Here is an 18,903-nt window from a genome sequence, read left to right on the forward strand (position 1 = left end):
ATTATTTTATCGTGTTTTATTCCTGATTACTTTTAATTTGAAAATGATTTGTAGAAAGTATTTTGAGGCCTGGGATGACATTGCTTACCTACAAAAAATAACTTTATTTTTCTGACAGATCCTTACGCACTAGCAGTTGTATCATTTTAATCCAGTCTTAGAAGTTTAACATTTGTATACCAAGCACACACACACACACCCTTCCTTTAGATGACCTGAAGCTAGACCACTCCATCTGTGAGAACTGTGGCAATTTTAGTTTACCTTTCTGTCTAGAATCCAACTGTTTGAGATCCCAGTGTTAGGCATGAAGGTTCTGTGGGGCAGCAACTCATACCTTTATATTCTATACTTCAGGGGTTGACAAGTTTTTTTCTCTGAAGGGTCATAGAGTAAGTATTTTAGATATTGTAAGCCATAAAACCTGTTCCACAGTCACCCCTGCCACTGTTGAACAAAACAGCCATAGATAATTTACTAATGAGTTTATTCTAGTAAAGACATAGACATATATACAGGCTAGATGTAGCTCCAAACTGATATTATAATTGTCAACTATAGTGTGTTCAAAGCTCTGCTCAGACTCTGCCACCGCTTCTGAAGTTGCAAATCAGCAGTAACAGCTGGGCCAGCCTTTCCTGCCCCTTCACTATCCAGTATCTACAAGTGTGTGTTCATTTTTAATATTGATCTAGTTGTTCCTGGCAGGAGATTTAATCTGTTGAATTTAGTTGGCTGTTACCAGAAACTAAAGTTAAAAGTAAGGTAACCAAGTTAAAACAATAGTTTTTTTTCCCCCTTCCTTATTTCAAGAATAGAAAGTTCTTAAGAAAGCATATTACAATAGCAATCTCATATATGACTTTTTTTCCTCCAAAACTTAAGTGTTGGGGCATGTTTCTCTCATCTTCCTAGAGAGATTGTCCTGACGAGGTTGAAGCTGTTAAGCATTGTCAGAACTTCTTATGTTGAAAATAATGAGTGCCTTCAGTGTTAGTGTGGTGGCCACTATCTGCCTGTGGCTCTTGAGCACCTGAAGTCTGGCTCCCATGGTCACAGAATTCGTTAATTGGCTTGAAGCTGTTTAGTATAACAGCTAGATTAAAAGAAGATTTTCATCTCAGCACAATGGTTCTTATTATCCAGAGCTAGAATGTGTGTCCATTTTTTCAATGATCTTGATATAATTCTTTTAACCTAATTTGTTGGACTTTTGATATCTTGCTAAATATCCTATGCCTGTTGAATCCTATCATTCTCATGATGTGATGGAAGGACACTTGTTATCCAAAGTCATCAGCATAAAACTGGCAGACTTAGTTTACTTTCTAAAATGAATGCTCTCTGCAGGGAAAGGGGCGTATACACCGAGGAAACTATCCAAGTCCATCCTCCCCTGTTATAGTCCGATTGCCTTCCATGTCTGATGTCCCAGAAGAGACCTTGACTAGTGAGACAGCCATGGAAACTGACATCACAGACCAGCAGCAAGCAGCAATGCAGCAGGAGGAAAAAGTACTGACTGAGCAGATTGAGAACCTACAGAAAGAAAAGTAAGTGCCCAGAGAGGATACCAGTTGTCGTGTTTCCTTCCTTCTACCTTTTTTCCCCTCCTTATTCACTAAATATCTCTTGTGTCAAGCACTATGTCAGATGCCCCAGGGGATGTCGAATTGACAGAGACTTGTTGCCTCTACTAAGGGTAAGTGTGGAAGTTTTCACCTCCGGGAAGGAAATTCCATGGACTAGGAATCTTGCTGCTGAACAGTACTAGAATAAGGAGGGTACACATATGCAGGGTATACCAGCTTAGTTCAGATTCATAAGGCAATGGACAATGGAGAGCAAAGATGAGGTATTATAGTCCTAACAGGTCAGGGACCAGCTTCCGTAAGAAGATGGGTTTTGCAAAAAGACGTGTAGGAGTCCCTTGACTAAGTAAGACAAAGTTAATTTCAACCATAGGTGTTAGTTGCACCTTCATAAATGAATGTCACTGTTTAAAAATCAATATGACCGTGGGCCCAACAACTAGATAGAACAAGGCAGCACCTGTAGTACTGGGTTTTGGGATACTGGGTAGAGAAATCTGTTATGATTTAAAAGAGAAAGTTAAGAAACTCTGTTATCTCCATCATCACTCTGGCAGGAGAGAGTTGACACTACCCCTTAGTAATATGAATATCCATGGTTCTCCCTGAAGGTACTAAATACTAGTTCTCATTGACATTGATTACTCTCTGAGAATTCCTAAAGGTCTTGAGTCCCTGGAGCTCATCTCATCAGTCTGAGAACTTGATTCACGAAGAACAAGAAACTTTAGTATCAGGATTGGTTCTAGAATTTAGGGCAACTGAAAAGCAGCTAAGACTCAGCTGTGGAAAAAGTGAGGCAGTAGTTACTAACCAGGGGCTGAAAAGATGACCCACCTCAGGTCTGATTAACATGATATTGAAGATAGAGAGGGATAAAAAGGAAATTGTTAGGAAAGAGAAAGTACAGAAGTATAAGCATAAGTTTCAAAGATGTGACTGCTTTTGGAAATAGTGAGCTACTGGGAAGGCTGTCCTTGAAAAGATGGTCTGTGGATTTCAGGCTATTTAAAGAGGAAAAATAATTAGAATCAGAGCTGACTTATTTCTAGGAATTGACAAGCTGTATGATCCGTTCATTGAAGGAAGTTAATTGTGTAGAGGGAAAACATTGGAGACATAAAGATACTTTGGTACTAGGATTTTGAAGTGAGTTTGTTTTTTTTTTTTTTTTTTTTTTTTTTTAAGGTACTAACTGAATTTTGATCAAACTGTGGCCAGTACCCTAATTAAGAAAATAACATTAGAAGCCAAATCTTAGTAACTGTATAATATGAAGGGACATTACTGAAACAAGTGGGTGATCCTGATAAATTAGAATGTACTGTAGCCAGAGATAATGCAAGCTTCACAGGTCAGTGTTTTACTTATCCAAAAGCCTTGATATGGTCAAGATAGAAGATAAACTCTTAAGAGCCAAAAAGAAATTTGGAGACAATCTAGTTTGTTTTCTAGATGAGGAAGCTGAAATCCAGAAATTAATGAATTTGGAATCTTGAACTCAGTCCAAAGTTCATCTCAGAATATCTCAGCACTTATAGCAACTTGCCTCAACCTACCCACCCCCAGACCCATGACTACTCATAGATTTGTTATCACCTTGTACTTTCATCCATACTGCTTTCCTGCTTTTCATCATCACCATGGTGGACAGTAAGAGATGCCTTTGCTATTTAGCTTCTTTGCTTTGATGGAAGGTCTTCCTGTCATCTTTTTCCTACCATGTTAATGGATTTGTTGATTGTGTCTCATAGGGAAGAACTAACATTTGAGATGCTTGTATTGGAACCTCGTGCCTCTGATGATGAAACCCTTGAGTCTGAGGCTTCTATTGGGACTGCTGATAGTTCGGAAAATTTGAATATGGATTCTGAAGGTACCATTTTTGAGATATTCAGTAAATTAATATATTACACTAGAGATAGTTTGTTTTATAAAGAAGGAATAAGAATTCCCAACTTAAGGCTGGAGGGGGTGGCTCAGTACTTAGGAACACTCACTCGGTGCTCTTTCAGAGGAGCTAGGTTCAATTCCCAGTACCTACATGGCAGTTCATAATTATCTGTAACGCCAGTCCCAGGAAATCTGATGCCCTTTTCTGGCCTCTCTGAGGGTACCAGGTGCTCTTTTGTTGTATATACATACATGCAGGTGAAGCATCCACACATGTAAAAATATATAATTTTTTTTAATGTTAAAAAAAAATAACCTTTCTCAGGTTCAGTCTGGTGGTGCATACTTTTAATCCCAGATTCAGGAGACAGATGGCTCTAAGTTTGAGGCCAGCTCCAAGACAGCTTTTAAAATAATGATTCTGCACAAAAGAGATTGACTAAATTCTCAGAACTTTTTACCCATTCAGTTTCACATGTGAATAGTAGCTTCATTACATGATGTTGCATAGGTGGACACTATCATGTACAACTTTATTTTCTGTTTTTAGAGAGAAGTTTAGCCCTTAGCTCCCTGAAAGCAGCTGGCAAGTCTGAGCCTTCAAGCAAGTTGCGGAAGCAGCTAAGAAAGCAGCCAGACTCTCTAGACTCCGTCAGCTCCTCCGTTTCTTCATGTCTATCAAACACTACATCATCTCATGGCACTAGAAAGCGATTTCAGATTTATTCCAAGTCTCCATTTTACCGAGCTGCTTCAGCTTGTGAGGCCCAGGGAACCGAAGGACCGCTAGGCCAAGCCAAATCCCTAGAAGACAGGCCTCAGTTCATCAGCAGAGGAACCTTCAACCCTGAAAAGGGCAAACAAAAACTAAAGAATGTGAAAAACTCACCTCAGAAAACCAAAGAGACCCCAGAGGGGACAGTCACATCTGGCCGAAAGAAAACTGTGGACTCAGACTGCAGCTCCACACAGCAACTACCACTGTTTGGAAATAATGAGTTTATGGTCTAAATGGACAGATGTGTCCCCAGATCTCATCTTTGGGGCCTCTTCTGGTCACCTTGTTTGTAACAGTCAGTCCTAATGGTCCTGCCTCGTTTCAGCAGACAGATTGTATGCTGGATCACTGGGCTTCTGGCAGAAGTGGCCGCTTTGAAGTTTGCTAGGGATGGGCCAGCTGTGCCTTGGCTGCTGTATTTGATTTGAGATTCCACTAAACAAAGCCACCTGGGACCTGGGGGATTTTTGCCAATAGTAGTTGCCCACCTACTTTTTTCCCTTCCCACAGATAGTTGCTGAACTAGGGAGCTATTGTGATCCTGAGGAATGCTCTCATTTCTAGCATTTAAAGAAAACATACAAACCTCTGTTAACCATGGAAGCAAAAGATTTTGAGTTTGTATTGGAATAGTTAGGAACTGTGATAGAATATAAAAATTTCCCCAAGGATTTATAAGCAAAACACGTAGGCCCTCTATTTTAAATTTAATTACAAAATATTTAATGTTATCTTTTGGAAACATAAACTGATTTCCATTAAGCCCAGAGTGTCTCAGCTACAGGAATGTGAAGAGACCATGCTTTGTCTCTTGTTGATATTTGGTATTATAGTCAGTGCTGGTTTAATGCTTGGTTAATTCCTGCCAAATATATTTCATGGGATAAAGTTCTGGTAGCCATACTGTATTGGTATGCCCTGATTATAGATCAGACTCTTCTAGGTTTTTGTTTGTAATATGTCACAGGCACATTTAGGTAATTTCTAAATGTGAACGCATCATCCTGATTGATCCAAGCTTTTCTTTTTGTATAGACGTAAACTGAAGACTGTATCCGAGCCTACTCATCTGCTGGTGGAGTACCACCAAAGATGTAACCATTTCATCACTTATCTAGAAGTACTCACATACAACTGTGCATGAGTGTTATAGAAAAAGCCGCCAAAAGAAGTTTAGAAAGTTTAAATATGACCTATTTAATTTTTGTCTTCTTTTTATCAGACCATCAGTATTAGATGAAAAAAATCAAGGACTACTTGAAGCTATTTTTGTTAATATTCTTGTTCCTGAAGTTTACTGTAAATACACATGTATAATATGCCTAGTTCTTTTTAACCTTGTGCTTTCCCCTTATTCCCATGGAGTTTCTCCCTACAGATAAGAGGCCATTAGACAGGTGGTGAGAGCCATTCACCCCTGGGTGAGGAATAAGTAAGGCATCTTTTTCATCACTGGTAGTTTGCATAAGTTATAATGTCAGAAGCATCATGAACTAGCAGTTGTGGGAGTAGAACTCTGTTTTTGCTATTTATGTTATGTGAAGTGAAACATGATACCATTTCTTAAGTATATGAAATGTTTATTTTTAAAGTCACTAAATACATTTTGTCTAACTACCACATGCACTGTTACAAGAAGAGCCTTTAACATCCATAACCTGAATTTTGGTGTTCTCCTCCTCCTCCTCCTCTTTACCCTCTCCTCCTCCTCCTCCTCCTTTTTTGGTTTGAAGTTACAGGAATAGAAGTCTTTTGTTAAGGCAAGGTCTCTCCTCCTACACAACACTGAACCTCATGCCACTGCAATAGTGGTCATTGGCCGGCTCTAGAGATGAGACTTGTAGCATTATTTTGCACAGCAGCTCATGGTGGCTGGAGTCTTCCCTCTCCATGGTATGGGTTCAGCGTTGAGACACATGAAGGAAGTTTTGAAAATCTCCCCGATGATGATGGCCATTCAGTAAATGTTAACTTTTATATCCCTCCGGCATTAACAATAAGAGTTTTGGAAACTGTTCTACAGGAAGCCAGCATGGCTGTGATATGGTGGGGTGCTGTATTGGGCCTTTCTGGCTATACAGTCTGTTATAGTATTTGGGGAAAGTAGCTGCTATTGGGTGGTAACTGTTGCTAACAGAACAATTTCCTTTGTTTCAGAGGAATGTCCTGGAACTCAGCACTTGACACACATTCTCTCACCTAAAGTTTTACAGCTCAGTTTTTTGTTTTTATTATTTCTATAAAGTAAATTTGGGGCTGAGAAAAAAACTACCTACATAGTTCACTTTGTAGGAACTAGGTAATCAATATTAAAGACTTTATAATTTTTCTCAGGGACCTAAAACCTGAATTTGAATAAAGTTAAATAAAAACTTTTTTTTTCAGTTGCTAGATTTGTGGATTTTTTAATCATTTAACAAGCCGCCAGGATGGGTGGGGGAAATCCACACAACTGTAAGAATGTCTCCGCAAAGCGTAGGTCCCTGTAAGGAAGAGGGTGCTGTTGTTCTTGGGTTAGCAGGTACTATTGGTCTGATAGAGACGAAGCCATAACTCAGTAGTGTCAGATGTCTGGCTCCATCAGTTCTTAACAGAGCCTCTGAATCCTCACCCATGATACAGATCCACACAGGGTTCACTGGTACGTCTGTCTAGCTGCTTTTCTTCAGTCTTAAAATGCACCAAAAGAAACTCTCTGGCAGCAGCAGAATGTCTCACATGTGGAACCTGTGTTCCAAACTGCAGAGCATCCTAGTTATGTCACATACTTCTAGTCCACAATAACTCCTACATCTTTTCCCTACTCAGTAATATGTGTCTGTAGCTGTGTGTCATAGGAAATGTAGCAGAAGCAAACAATACATTTTGCATCACAGATTGAAGCAAATTACAGCAAATGCAGGCAGGATTCAGGGAGGTGACACACTTAGTTTGCACATATTTGTACTTCCTGCCATTTTGATTATATGACCATTCTGGGTCATACACACAAACGGAGATATAAGTATTGCTAGGAGAGACAAAAGGATGTGAGTTCAGGGCACAGGTGACTAGGGCCAGCTCTCAGGCTTTGGAAACCTATCACTCTCACCTTGCATAGCGTATGAAGACTATTCTGTGTCTCAATCAAAGACAGTGTCACGGAAATGTGCTCATATGGGGTGATATATTAAGGCTGTATTGTTCCACCTTTGTGCCTGTGAGCTGTGTTTTGAACTGTAACTAATAAGCTAGAGCAAAGGAAGGATTCTCAGGTGTGTGACGCTGAGAGTTGTAACTGGAGAAAGAAATTGTCTGGCTTTCTCACTTTAAAAATTCTTGGTGGGGAAATAGATGTGGGCCCTGCATTCTTCTGTGTTGAATGGTGTGTTATATGCACCCACACACTTGTGATAACTTCCTAGCACTGTGCCCCAACACCATGCTGGCCTTAGTAGTAAAAATTTTTAGGTATTTGTAGAAGACCTGACTTTCTGCATCCCTAGGAGACCACATTTCTCTGGAACATTCTCACACTTTTGGTGTTAAGTGGGTAATCTCCAGTGTATTAGATCTTACTGATCTCCTGGTTTAAACTTCAAAAAAGCCCTAGCAATGGGTCTGTCACCTTGTCACCTGTCCACTCTTAATGCCTATTTATCAGCCCTGTTAGGTCATATAAGAGTTGCACCTCTTGAACCAAGTATTTGTATTTACTATGGGAAAGGTGTGGACTACAGATTAGTATTATATTATTTTAATGGATTCAAAGTAATTTATAAGTATGGTGAGTGTAAAGTTTTAAAATACTGTGTATTATAAAGGACACAACCTGTGAAATATGCCACTTTACTGTTTAAGAATTCTATAAGAATGACTTATTCACAGAACTGATTACATTCCTGATGAAATCAGCAGCACTTTGTAATTTCCTTTTTTTTTTGGAAGGGGGCAAGACATTTGTATAAAGTGCAGTTTGTGTCACTCAGAGTATGCACTGTATAGCTACACAAAAGCAGCCTGCTGAACAAATCACTCCATGGCTCATTAAAGAACAAAGCTTCCAGAAGTGCAATATGTGTGGTTTGTTTTCTGGCTTCCAATCAGACTCATAACCCAAAGGAACACCACTTATTTCTTATACTAATAAAATTAAAGGAAAGGATCCAATTCCCAACTGATGAGTGCAGAAATGACAGCTGTTAGAACTCAACTGAAGAAGAGCAAGCCAAGGTCAAGAAGAGAACTAGAGTGACCTAGCAGTCACTTCCTGTGAAGAAAAAAACCCAAACAACAACGTATAGTTGAATTTTCTAGTGAGGGATAGTTGAAAGAAGGACTTCAGAATCTTGTGAGATTCAGAGGCCTGGGACAAAGTTACAGTGAAAAACAAATATTCTGACACCTGGAGACCCTGCCTCACAACAGGGAAGGAAAGCTGGTGCAGCTTTATAGAGATGCAGGGGGAAAAGTCTCAGCTCACACAACCAGTCTGGGTTCACAACCCACACCTGCTTAGATAGATAGCTAACCTAAAGACTGTACAGTAGCCTTGCTTTGAAAAAAATTCTTATATCATCTTCCTGTGAGCCCTCAGTGCTGTAACTAGGAGCTAGCTAAGAAGAGGACTTCTGTTTTAATCAGGATGGCTCCAGGGGTCAGAAAACCTTACACATTCCTGGCTCTGAGAACCCATAGATGTATTATGTTAGCTCATCAGCTGGCTGCCTTGTAATCCCAACGTTGCCGGAGAAGTACCTCTGAGTCAAATGCACTGCTGAGTACATGGTACAAAGGGGATGGTAGTAGAGGGTGCTGCCTATAGTGTCACGAGTGACCGCTTTCCAGGATAGGGGTGGGGGCATATCGCTCTATCTGAAGATGGCTAGGCAGGCAGATCCTTTAGTGGTGATAGGCCTGAGTTCTAGAGGTTCATAAGCTAGGTTTCTAAATCCAGTCGCTTAGCTCTCTTAAGTCTTGAGGACAACTAGGAGCTTATGGTTCTCAACCTTCAAAGCTTTGGCTGCTCAAGGCAGAAGCTTACTGCCCTTTACTTATGAGAAGTAACATCTAGTGGCTGGAATTCTAACTCTCAAGTGGTGTTGGAACCCTTGGCTCTTGAGCCCTTCTCAGCTCTCTCCAGAGTCTGCTAGGGAGTGTCATGTGCAATCCTTGTAGACTCGGCTCCCATATTAAGCTTCCTCATCCATAATCACAGCTTCTCTACCTGCAGTACCTCCACCATACTTTATAGTTTGCTTCTTGCTCTCTGGAATTCTTAGCCAACCCTTGATATCATAGTTCTGGGTTTTCTGAGGGTATTAGAGCCTTCAGAACTCTGGAACTCGTCACCTGCCTTTTCGCTGTGCCACCGAGGTATTTGTTTATTTTTCATGCCACATGTAGGCAAAAGACCATTCACAAGATACTTTTATAGGGCCTAATGATGCAATACCGAATAGTGCACAAGGTAGAAGGAGCTTCCCAGGTTAGCCTAGGGAGTGGAAAATAGCCTGCTTTATACAGCAAGAAGATAATTGTGGTATGCTTATGCACAGATTATAATTTTAGCAGTCACAGCTATGCATGTGATTCTGGTTCTACCAATCATAAGCTTTGCTGCACTAATCATGTTTTGCTGAGTCATGTCTTCCCATCTCAGCTCTGAGCTTTCTGAGAGAATCAGAGCCCTCAGCTCCTGGTGACTCTGAAACTCCAGCCACCTCCTCTGTTCCTGAGTGAGAATAGCTGCTGCAAGGTAAGCTGGCTAATCTAAAACTCGCCAAGGCTTGTTTTCCCTAGAGTGGCATCTTCTACAGTTGGTGCTTGTTGCCTAGAGCCAGGCCTCCTGACTCAAGAGTGATAAATTCTGTAGTGGTGTGGTTGCAGTTGTCCTACCAACCATAGTGACTTTTCCTCAGTGTTCAAAACACGCAGACTGCCTGGTTTACCAAGGGAAGGGCTGCCTAGATGCTTGGTGGGTAAAGTCACTTACAGCCAAGGCTAATGAACGAACTCTTTTAGGACCCATATGGTGGAAAGAAAACTGACTCCCACAAGTTGCCCTCTGATCTCCACAAGCACACTGACATGTGCACCTATACATATATGCAAACATGCAAGTCAATAAATGAGGATCATAGCTCTAGTAATACACCCCAAAGAAACAGGAACAGATGGAATTATTGTTTGAAAGCTCAGTAAAATTGAAAAGAACATAAACATTTAAATAATCACATATGACAAGGTAGGATATGAATAAGATACTTGACAAAGAAAAAAATTAAAAAAAAAAATCTTAGGAGTAAGGGGTCCATGATATATCAACTAAAAATTTTGGTTGAGAGCTTCAACAATAGACTAGATTAGGTGGAAGAAAAAATGTTTATGCTTGTTGATAAGTCTTCTTAAATAACTCATGGTGGGGGGGGGGCAGGGAGGAAGAGAACACACAAATCTGTGGCATACTATTAAATCACCAAACATCCATGAATTACCTAAAGGCAAAGAAGCAGACATTTGCAGTATGGAAAAACTCTCAAGGGAAATAGTAGTGGACAGCTTTCCTAATCATGGATAAGACATGGGCATCCATATGCAAGGGGCTTACAGATATGACCAGAAAGGACCTTTACCATAATAGAAAGTTCAAAATATAAGAATTTTAAAGTCTACAAGAAAAAAATGCACAAGACATCTAAGTAAAACCTCACTACACTTAGAGTAAAATTTCCAAAAGAACCCTGTAGAATACCAGGAAATGGAATGTCACTCTCCATGTTCTGAAAGAAAATTACTGCCAATCAAGATTATTATACCCAACAAGACTATTCTTCAGAAGATCTTCTGAGATGAGGAGAAGCTGGGGAAATTCATGACTGCATGACTTAAGGAGGTACTGCTCCTAGAAATGAAAGGAAGGGAACTGCCTCACAACAGCATGCGAAAGTGTGAGTTCCACTGGAAGAATAAACACACAAAAACGGAATCAGACTATCAAATACAGCAAGCAAACTGCAAAGATGTCTAAGATGATGAAAAGTAATGCTCTGAATAACTAGAAAAATCAAGACAGGCATAAGTTCCTACATTTCAATAATAACCTTGACTATAAATGGAATAAATTATTCAATCGAAAGCTATAGTCTGATCAAATGGATTTTTTTTAAAGCAGATGTTATGGCACACACCTTTAATCCCAGCACTCATCTGGATCACCATGACTTTAAGGGTAGCCAGGGTTACATAGTGGATACCAGACCTTGCAAGGTCCTGTTTCAAAAACAAAATAAGACTAAAAAATATGCTGTGTATAAGAAACTTATTTCATCAGTAAAGTCACTGGAAATGAAAGGCTGGAAAATATTTCAAGCAAATGGGATCCTAAAGTAAGCAGTACTTCTACTTTTATCTGAGAAACTAGACTAAAGAAAAAAGATGTCAAAAGAGACAAGGTTGCTAAATATTGATTAAAGGATCAGTTCATCAAAGTAGAGAAAGAAAAATGGCTGGGACTTGCTAAAAAACACAGCCTAGCCAAAAAAACCCACAAGCTGTAGGTTCAAGAGATTTAAAGAACAATGCAGAAGGCATCTGACACCCTCCTCTGTTCATCAAATGTGTACAAGTACACACCATCAGCACAAACACATACAATGTACACACATATATCACACACAGAGAGACACAGGGTCATCAGAGGGGTTGGCAGGTAGTCATTTGTTGCCAAGCCTGATGCCCTGAGTTCAATCCCCAGGATCTAGGCAGGATCTACGTGGTGAAGGAGAGACTAAACTCCTGCAGGCTATCCTCTGACCTCCACACACTCACTGTGGCACACACACACAAATAAAAATGTAATATAAAATAAAAATTTGAAAGTATATGATTGTAAATACATGCACATAATGCTGGAGCCCCTAAGTTTAGAAAATAAACACTGGAGAGGTAGAAAGGAAGTTCAGTACTCCACTTTAATCAACAAACAGGTCATCTAGACAAGAAAAACCAAGCAACATCCGAGTCAATTATTCTTTACATGAGATGGACCTCACAGACATGTGTAGAATATTCCATATAGAGGCTGCAGAAAATACATTCTCAGTTAAATCTTTTGGATATTCCAAATGTTAGAGGCCATAGAACAAGTTCTAATAAATCACAAACATTTTTTTTGTGATGTTTGTGTTTTTGATCTCAGTAGAATGGCACTACCATTCAATGAAAGATACTTCAGAAAATCTGCAAGTCCATGGAGACTAAACAACAATATGTCACCGAAGAAGTTAGAAAAAAATTAAATTTCTGGAAACACATGGATGGAAATGTAAATTCAACATGCCAGAGCCTGTGGTGTGGCTGCACACTCAGATATAGAAGTGGGAAGTGTCTAATGGTGACTTCACACCTTTAAAAAGAACAGGGGGAAGGTTTTTGAACAATCTTTGCAAAGACTTACAGAAGCAAGACAAACCCAAAATTAATAGGACAAAAATGATAAAGATCAGAGTAGAGCTGAGCATAGTAGCACATGCCTTTAATTCCAGCACAGGAGGCAGAGGCAGGCAGATCTCTGTGAGTTCAAGGCCAACTGGATCTACAAATCGAGTTCCAGGACAGCCAGGGCTACACAGAGAAAACCTATCTCAGAAGAAAAAAAAAAATTCAAGTGGAAATAAAATAGAGAGTAAAAAGACAGTATCAAAGATGAATAAGTTAAGGAGTAATTGTGTTGAAAAGATAAACAGAACTGTCAAACTTTTAGCTTAACTAATCAAGAGAGAAAAAGACTAAAGATGAGAGAGACATTTCAAGTAATATCACAGACCTACAAAGGATTGTCGGGGGTTGCTTTGAAGAGTTGATATGCTGTAGAACTGGAAGATCTATAAGAAAAGAACATAGGACCTATCAAAACTGATCCAAGAAGTTCTGAATCAGAACAGACCCGTAGCTGATAAGCTTGAATCAACATTAAAACCTTTTCCCAAGAAATAAAATTACAGAATCGAATGGCTTCACTGCCAAATTTCATCAAGCTTTTAGAGTTCTCTCAGGCTGTTATTCCACAGCTTTGGAAGAGAGGGAATCCTTTCAAACTGGCTCCATCAGATCAGCAGGTTCCTGGTGGACACAGATGCAAAAACTCTCAACAAAAGGAGAGAGAATGATATTCAACATGGCAACAAAACAGTCCTACAACAAAAAGGCAAGCAGGGTGGTACACCCTGAGAACCCAGCACTGTAGACTGAAGCAGGAAGAACAAGGTTTGAGATAGGCCTTGGCTACATAGTGAGGTCCAAACCAATCCACAATGAAGCCCCATCTCAAACAAAGATCAAGTTAACATTATCAAGTTAATTTCATTCCAGGGATGCAAAAAGGATTCCATATATTCAAATGAATAAGGCATACAAACAGAGTACAGAGTTAAGAGTCAAGTTGATGCAGAAAAAGTATTTGACAAAATTTTAAATTTCTTTATGATTTTAAAAAACAGCAACAACAACAACAAAAAGATCTTACTGGTCAGTGGTGGTACATGCCTTTAATCCCAGCACTCAGGATGCAGAAGCAGGATCTCTGAGTTCAAGGCCAGACTGATCTACAAAGTAAGTAAGTTCTAGGACAGCCAGAGCTACACAGAGAACCCCTGACTTGGGGGCTTGGGGAAGGCACTAGACAAATAAGGTACAGAGGATCCGCCCTCAACATGACAATCTTTGTAGAATAAATTCACAGCCAAGAGCATACTGAATTGGGAGAAATGGAGTGCTGTCTCTAAGAAACAAGACAAGGCCGTCTGTCCTCTTTCACAGATCTTATTCAACACAGTACTAGACATTTTGGCCATAGCTATTAGGCAAGAAAAAGAAAGAAAAAAGGTATGCAGATGGGAAAGACGTAAAATGTCCACTGGCAGATGAATGTTTTTATACATTGAAAACTACAAAGTCCCCCAAAAGATGATTAGAAATGAAGATATATAGTAAACTATCAGGATATATATTTTAAAAACCCAATATATCAAATCAATGTTTTTCCATATGTCAATAATAAAGTTGCTGACAATGAAATCACTCTTATTCACAGTAGCCATATGAACAAAGCTAAGGAAGTAAAGATTTCTATAATGAGAACTGCAAAGCTGATGGAAGAAATGGAAGAAAACATTTAAAAAGACTCCCTTAGAATGAGGGATTTGCATAATTAACATTATTAAATTACATAGTATACAAAGTGACCTACAGAGTCAACGTTTACAAACACTTGGACCAGCAGGACAGAATCCCGTCCCAGACAGGCCTGGACACACAAGATCAGTCGACTGGTTAAAAAAAAAAAAATTGTGCTGGGGACACTGGACATCTTCAAGCCAAAGACAGAAACTCGACCCAGGTTCTTCAGCTTAGACCTTAGATTCAGAAGAAAATCAAAATGTATCTAAAGCCCAAATTTGAAATCTGAAAATTTAAAACTACTGGGAGAAAACATGGAGGAAGTATTGCAACACATTGGCGCAGGCAACCGTGTTCCTGGATAGGACTCCAAAGCACAGGAAATTAAGGCTAAACCTGACTGACTGCAATAAACTTCAAAGGCTCCACCTGACAATGAACAGAGCGGTGGCCGCCTCCAGGCTGCGGATGCAGCTCTGTGCTGGTGGTACAGCTACAAGACTTCCATGTCGGTGGCCAATATCTGAAAATGCCAACAAAACAGAAACCCTCAACAGCACCAAAAAAACCATATGGAATGGAAGATAATATCTGCCAGCCAATATCTGCCTCAGTCTGGCAGAGGATTAAAAGCTAGAAAATATTTTGAAAAATGTCTGTTTTAAAGGCCATCTAACCCAGTTTTAAAATCAGCAAACGATCTAAACAGACACCTCTCAAAGCGAATGCAAATGGCAAATAAATACATGAAAAATGCTCAATATCGTTTAAGTCAGAGAGGGTGTGGGATTCCCTGGAGCTGGAGTTCCAGGCAGTTGTGAAGTACAGGTCACCCTGGAAGTACATGGACAATTACTGTGGACCACAAAAAGGCAGGAAGAAGGCAAGGGTAGACAGAGGAGGTGCAGTGGAGACAATTGTTCCAGTTCCCTTGCTGTAACCAAAGCAACACCAGGAAGGAAGGGCTTGTTTCCACTCACAGTTTGCAGACTAGCCCCAAGAAAAGCTGAGGCAGGACTTTGAAGCAGACACCACAGAGGAGGACATCTAGCTTGCTCAGTTCCTTATTCAGCCCAGGCTCACCTGCCCAGGGACTGTACTACCCACAATGCACTGGCCCATCTACAATTAGCAATCAAGAAAATGCCCGCACAGACCTACTCACAGCTGAATCTAACGGAGGCAATTCCTCAGTGGTGATTCCGTTTTCCCAAGTGGTTAAGGGTGTGTCAAATTGACAGGTACCAATGCTAACTACGCTGTGCGTGTTTAATGCAAAGTTAGAGCTTCCCTCATTAAACAGCCATCTCATGAGGCAGGAGACCACACTTCAGCGAGATGAATTTTATTTTCCCCCGAATGGCAGAGTAACACATAGCAATGGGAAGAATTCAGCCCTGCGTTGTCAGTTTCTGCTGCCCTACTGTGTGACATCAGGGAAAGTCATTTGCCCTTCCTGAGTGTCAGTTGTCCTATCAGGACATTTATTATCTTCCCCAGGTGTCCTCTGCTAACTCATACTGATTCCATTCTCTGAGTTAAGGACAGTGGCTCTGTCCTAGGACTTGCCCTCTGCCCACTTCAACTGGGTCTGCTGTCTCCAGCTCTCACTAGCTGCCAGGGTTAAGAGTCAATAGGCAGCAGCTTCCCAGGAGAAGAATTTCCTGTCCTGGGTCCTTTGGCGAAGTCCTTACATCCTGAATAAGAAGCCTGACTGGGAGCAAGCCAGGTCTAAGGTGAAATTTTTAAAAAAAGTGAATTTACCTTTGATCTTTAAGATTCTGAGACAGCCTTTTACTGCTTCAAGAATAAGAAGAGGGAGTGTTCTTTCTTACATCGTCTGTAGTTGGCCAAATAAAACCGAGAAATGATAGTTTTGAGACTTGCCCAGAGATGACAGAATCCACAAAAGCCCTTTCTGATTCCAAAGCCCTGAGAACAGAAAGGTGTGAAATGACCTTATAGGCAGATCACATGGGGCTTGTTTTTCTTTTAATTATTCTTTCCCTAGGTTGGCTGGCAGTACGACTCTTTGAGCCAGGGACATCTGTGACAGAGAGTGTGTGGCTTCAGGCTCCAGGTGGCTACTACTTAAGCCACCTCGGACCACCCACATCCAACACCCTCATGCTCCTGCCACTACTAAGAGCAGAGCAGGCACAACAAAGGTCCCCAGCCCATACTGAGCTCCCAGTCTTGTGACAAAGTCCAAGGACACCCACCGAGGCAGGGCAGCTGTGGCGGGCCTGGCTTTCACTCTCTGGCTTTAGTTACTAATTTTGATCTTTCTGGTCATCTTGAAGTCTTTCCCAGCCCTTCCTGAAAATGAAATTTCCCAAGAAAAAAAAAAGGCCTGGGTAAGCCAGAGGCACTTTTGTGGTGCTTCACAACTGAGCACGCTTCTGGCACTGAGGACAGAAACCAAAACAAGCCAAACCAAACAAGTCTCTTAGAAAGGACCCAACGAAAGCCATTACCATCAGCACATGCTCGGCAACCGTGTATTAGCGGATAAAATACTGAGTTCAGTTCCTAGCACCCATTTTGGGCGGCTCACAACTGCCTGTAATTCCAGCTCTAGAGGATCTAAAACCTCTGAACTCTATAGACACCTACACCAACGAGTGACACACACACACTTTAAAATAACTCTTTGAAAGAAAGAAAGAAAGAAAGAAAGAAAGAAAGAAAGAAAGAAAGGAAGGAAGAAAGGAAGGAAGGAAGAAAAAGAAAGGTTTTAGCTCACAGTTTCATCCAGGGTTGACTGTCTCCATTGCTTTCACTTGGCAGAGGAAGAGGCAGCTGGTCAGGTGTTCTGAGGACAAAGTGCTAGAGGAGGAGCCAGAGCCCCACATGCCACCCACCTCCCTTCCAAATAGGACCGCCTCTTAAAGGTTGCACCCGCTCCACCACCACCCCCTTGCCCAGTGCACTGGGTGGTGCCCACGCTCCTCACACCTTCGTGTGACATTTAAGATCCAGACCAAAACACATCTTTTTTCTTGTTGTTTCTGCAACAAGGGAAAGCCCTCCGAGGGGCATCTGGCTTTGAAACCAGGCAGAGGGAGATGACTCCGCTTAAATATCTCCTTTAGTTCTTCAAGACTTCCTCCTGGAAAACCCCAGAGCTCTTTGCCAGAGAACGTCAGCCAGCTACCTTTATACTCTTACTGTTATCAAAAGCCAGACTGAAAGCTAAATGAGCTGGGCACATGTGGCCTGTTTCAACCATGTTTCTCATCGGGCATCCTCGTTCAGGCCTTAAGGACGGGCATAAACTCCTGATGTGAAATTAGGGTGTATAACAGCAGTGTGGTCATGAGACAACTTAAGAACAAGCCAGGCTAATGCTTTTCTTTTCATTTAATTTCATTTTATTTATTTATTTATTTATTTATTTATGTGGATGGGTACACACATGTCACAGTATTAGGTTAGAGGACAACTGGTAGAAGTCGGTTTTCTCCTACCACCACATGGGTCCCAAAGCGCAAACTGAGACCAGCCTTGGTGACTACTATCATTTTTCCCACTGAGCCATCCTGCTGGCCACAGGCTGATGCTTTTAGAAAACGGAATCTCAAATATTTGACCTGCTCTGGTGTGAAGGTCTTTCACCGAGCAGTATTTGTCAAACTTTTTAATTTCTTAGCCTAGCCTACCTTTCAACATTTCTTGTGTAGAGAGTCTGTCTTTGCAGCTATGGGTATTTGAATGAAATTAGACTTTTGTGGCTTTCTGGAAGTGTTCTTCTTCCAGAACCAGATGTTTCTGCTCTGAAGACAGGAAATGCGACAGAATGTTCTAGCTGATCTCGGAGTGGAGGGGCGGTGAGAGGAAGCAGCATCGTAGTTTAGCAGTATCCATTCAACACTGCGGCAGTGCAGTCAGAAAGTGTGACAACTGACCCTCCAGGGAGTTATGTGGGGATTAGACAACACAGCCCAGCTCACTGCTGCTGTACACACTGCCTGACAGATGTAAACCCTGTGTGTCTGGGTGCTGCTGGGAACCTAAACCAGGGCTTAGTACTTGTCAAAAGCAAGTGTTCATTGATGGACCACAGCCAGCCGGTATGTTAACCTTTATAATGATTTTCCAGGTCTCACAGACTTGCCTGGGTTTCTCTTTGTAAAAGAGGGTTTGTTGGGCCAGGTGTTTCCATGGGAGATTAAGGATGATAATGAAGAATTCTTCTCTCTCTCTCTCTCTCTCTCTCTCTCTCTCTCTCTCACACACACACACACACACACACACACACACACACACACACACACCTGTGACTGTGCTTCTATGGGAGATTAAGGATGATAAAGAAGAATTCTTTACACACACACACACACACACACACACACAGCTGTGACTGTCTTGCTCCAAGAGGGTGCGTTACAGAGGGAAGGAAGATCCCGTGGGAAACTGCCCAGATTTGAGGCACCTGGACTCTGACTTGGAATGAACCCAGATAAAACTCAAAAGACCTTA

At 41.0% G+C, this 18,903-nt stretch overlaps 1 protein-coding gene and 1 long non-coding RNA gene across 10 annotated transcripts in view; one reads left to right on the top strand and one right to left on the bottom strand.

Moving 5' to 3' along the window:
* Myo9a (myosin IXA) overlaps positions 1 to 8,303 on the top strand; it is a 195,800-nt gene extending 187,497 nt beyond the window's left edge. For all 9 annotated transcript variants that reach the window (XM_085844683.1, XM_085844685.1, XM_029481617.2 and 6 more), the window contains 3 exons: positions 1,351 to 1,553; positions 3,347 to 3,468; positions 4,036 to 8,303. In XM_085844683.1, the coding sequence (XP_085700809.1) occupies positions 1,351 to 1,553; positions 3,347 to 3,468; positions 4,036 to 4,496 (786 nt within the window). In that variant the 3' untranslated portion in view covers positions 4,497 to 8,303. The remainder of the gene's footprint in view (positions 1 to 1,350; positions 1,554 to 3,346; positions 3,469 to 4,035) is intronic.
* LOC115031932 (uncharacterized) overlaps positions 1 to 17,221 on the bottom strand; it is a 113,011-nt gene extending 95,790 nt beyond the window's left edge. The window contains exon 1 of the long non-coding RNA XR_003837574.2: positions 17,168 to 17,221. This is a non-coding gene — a long non-coding RNA (uncharacterized LOC115031932). The remainder of the gene's footprint in view (positions 1 to 17,167) is intronic.
* Positions 17,222 to 18,903: the final 1,682 nt, after the last annotated feature.

Source organism: Mus caroli, unplaced genomic scaffold, assembly GCF_978045245.1.
Source record: "Mus caroli unplaced genomic scaffold, Mus_caroli_1 scaffold_11, whole genome shotgun sequence".
Lineage (NCBI taxonomy): Eukaryota > Metazoa > Chordata > Mammalia > Rodentia > Muridae > Mus > Mus caroli.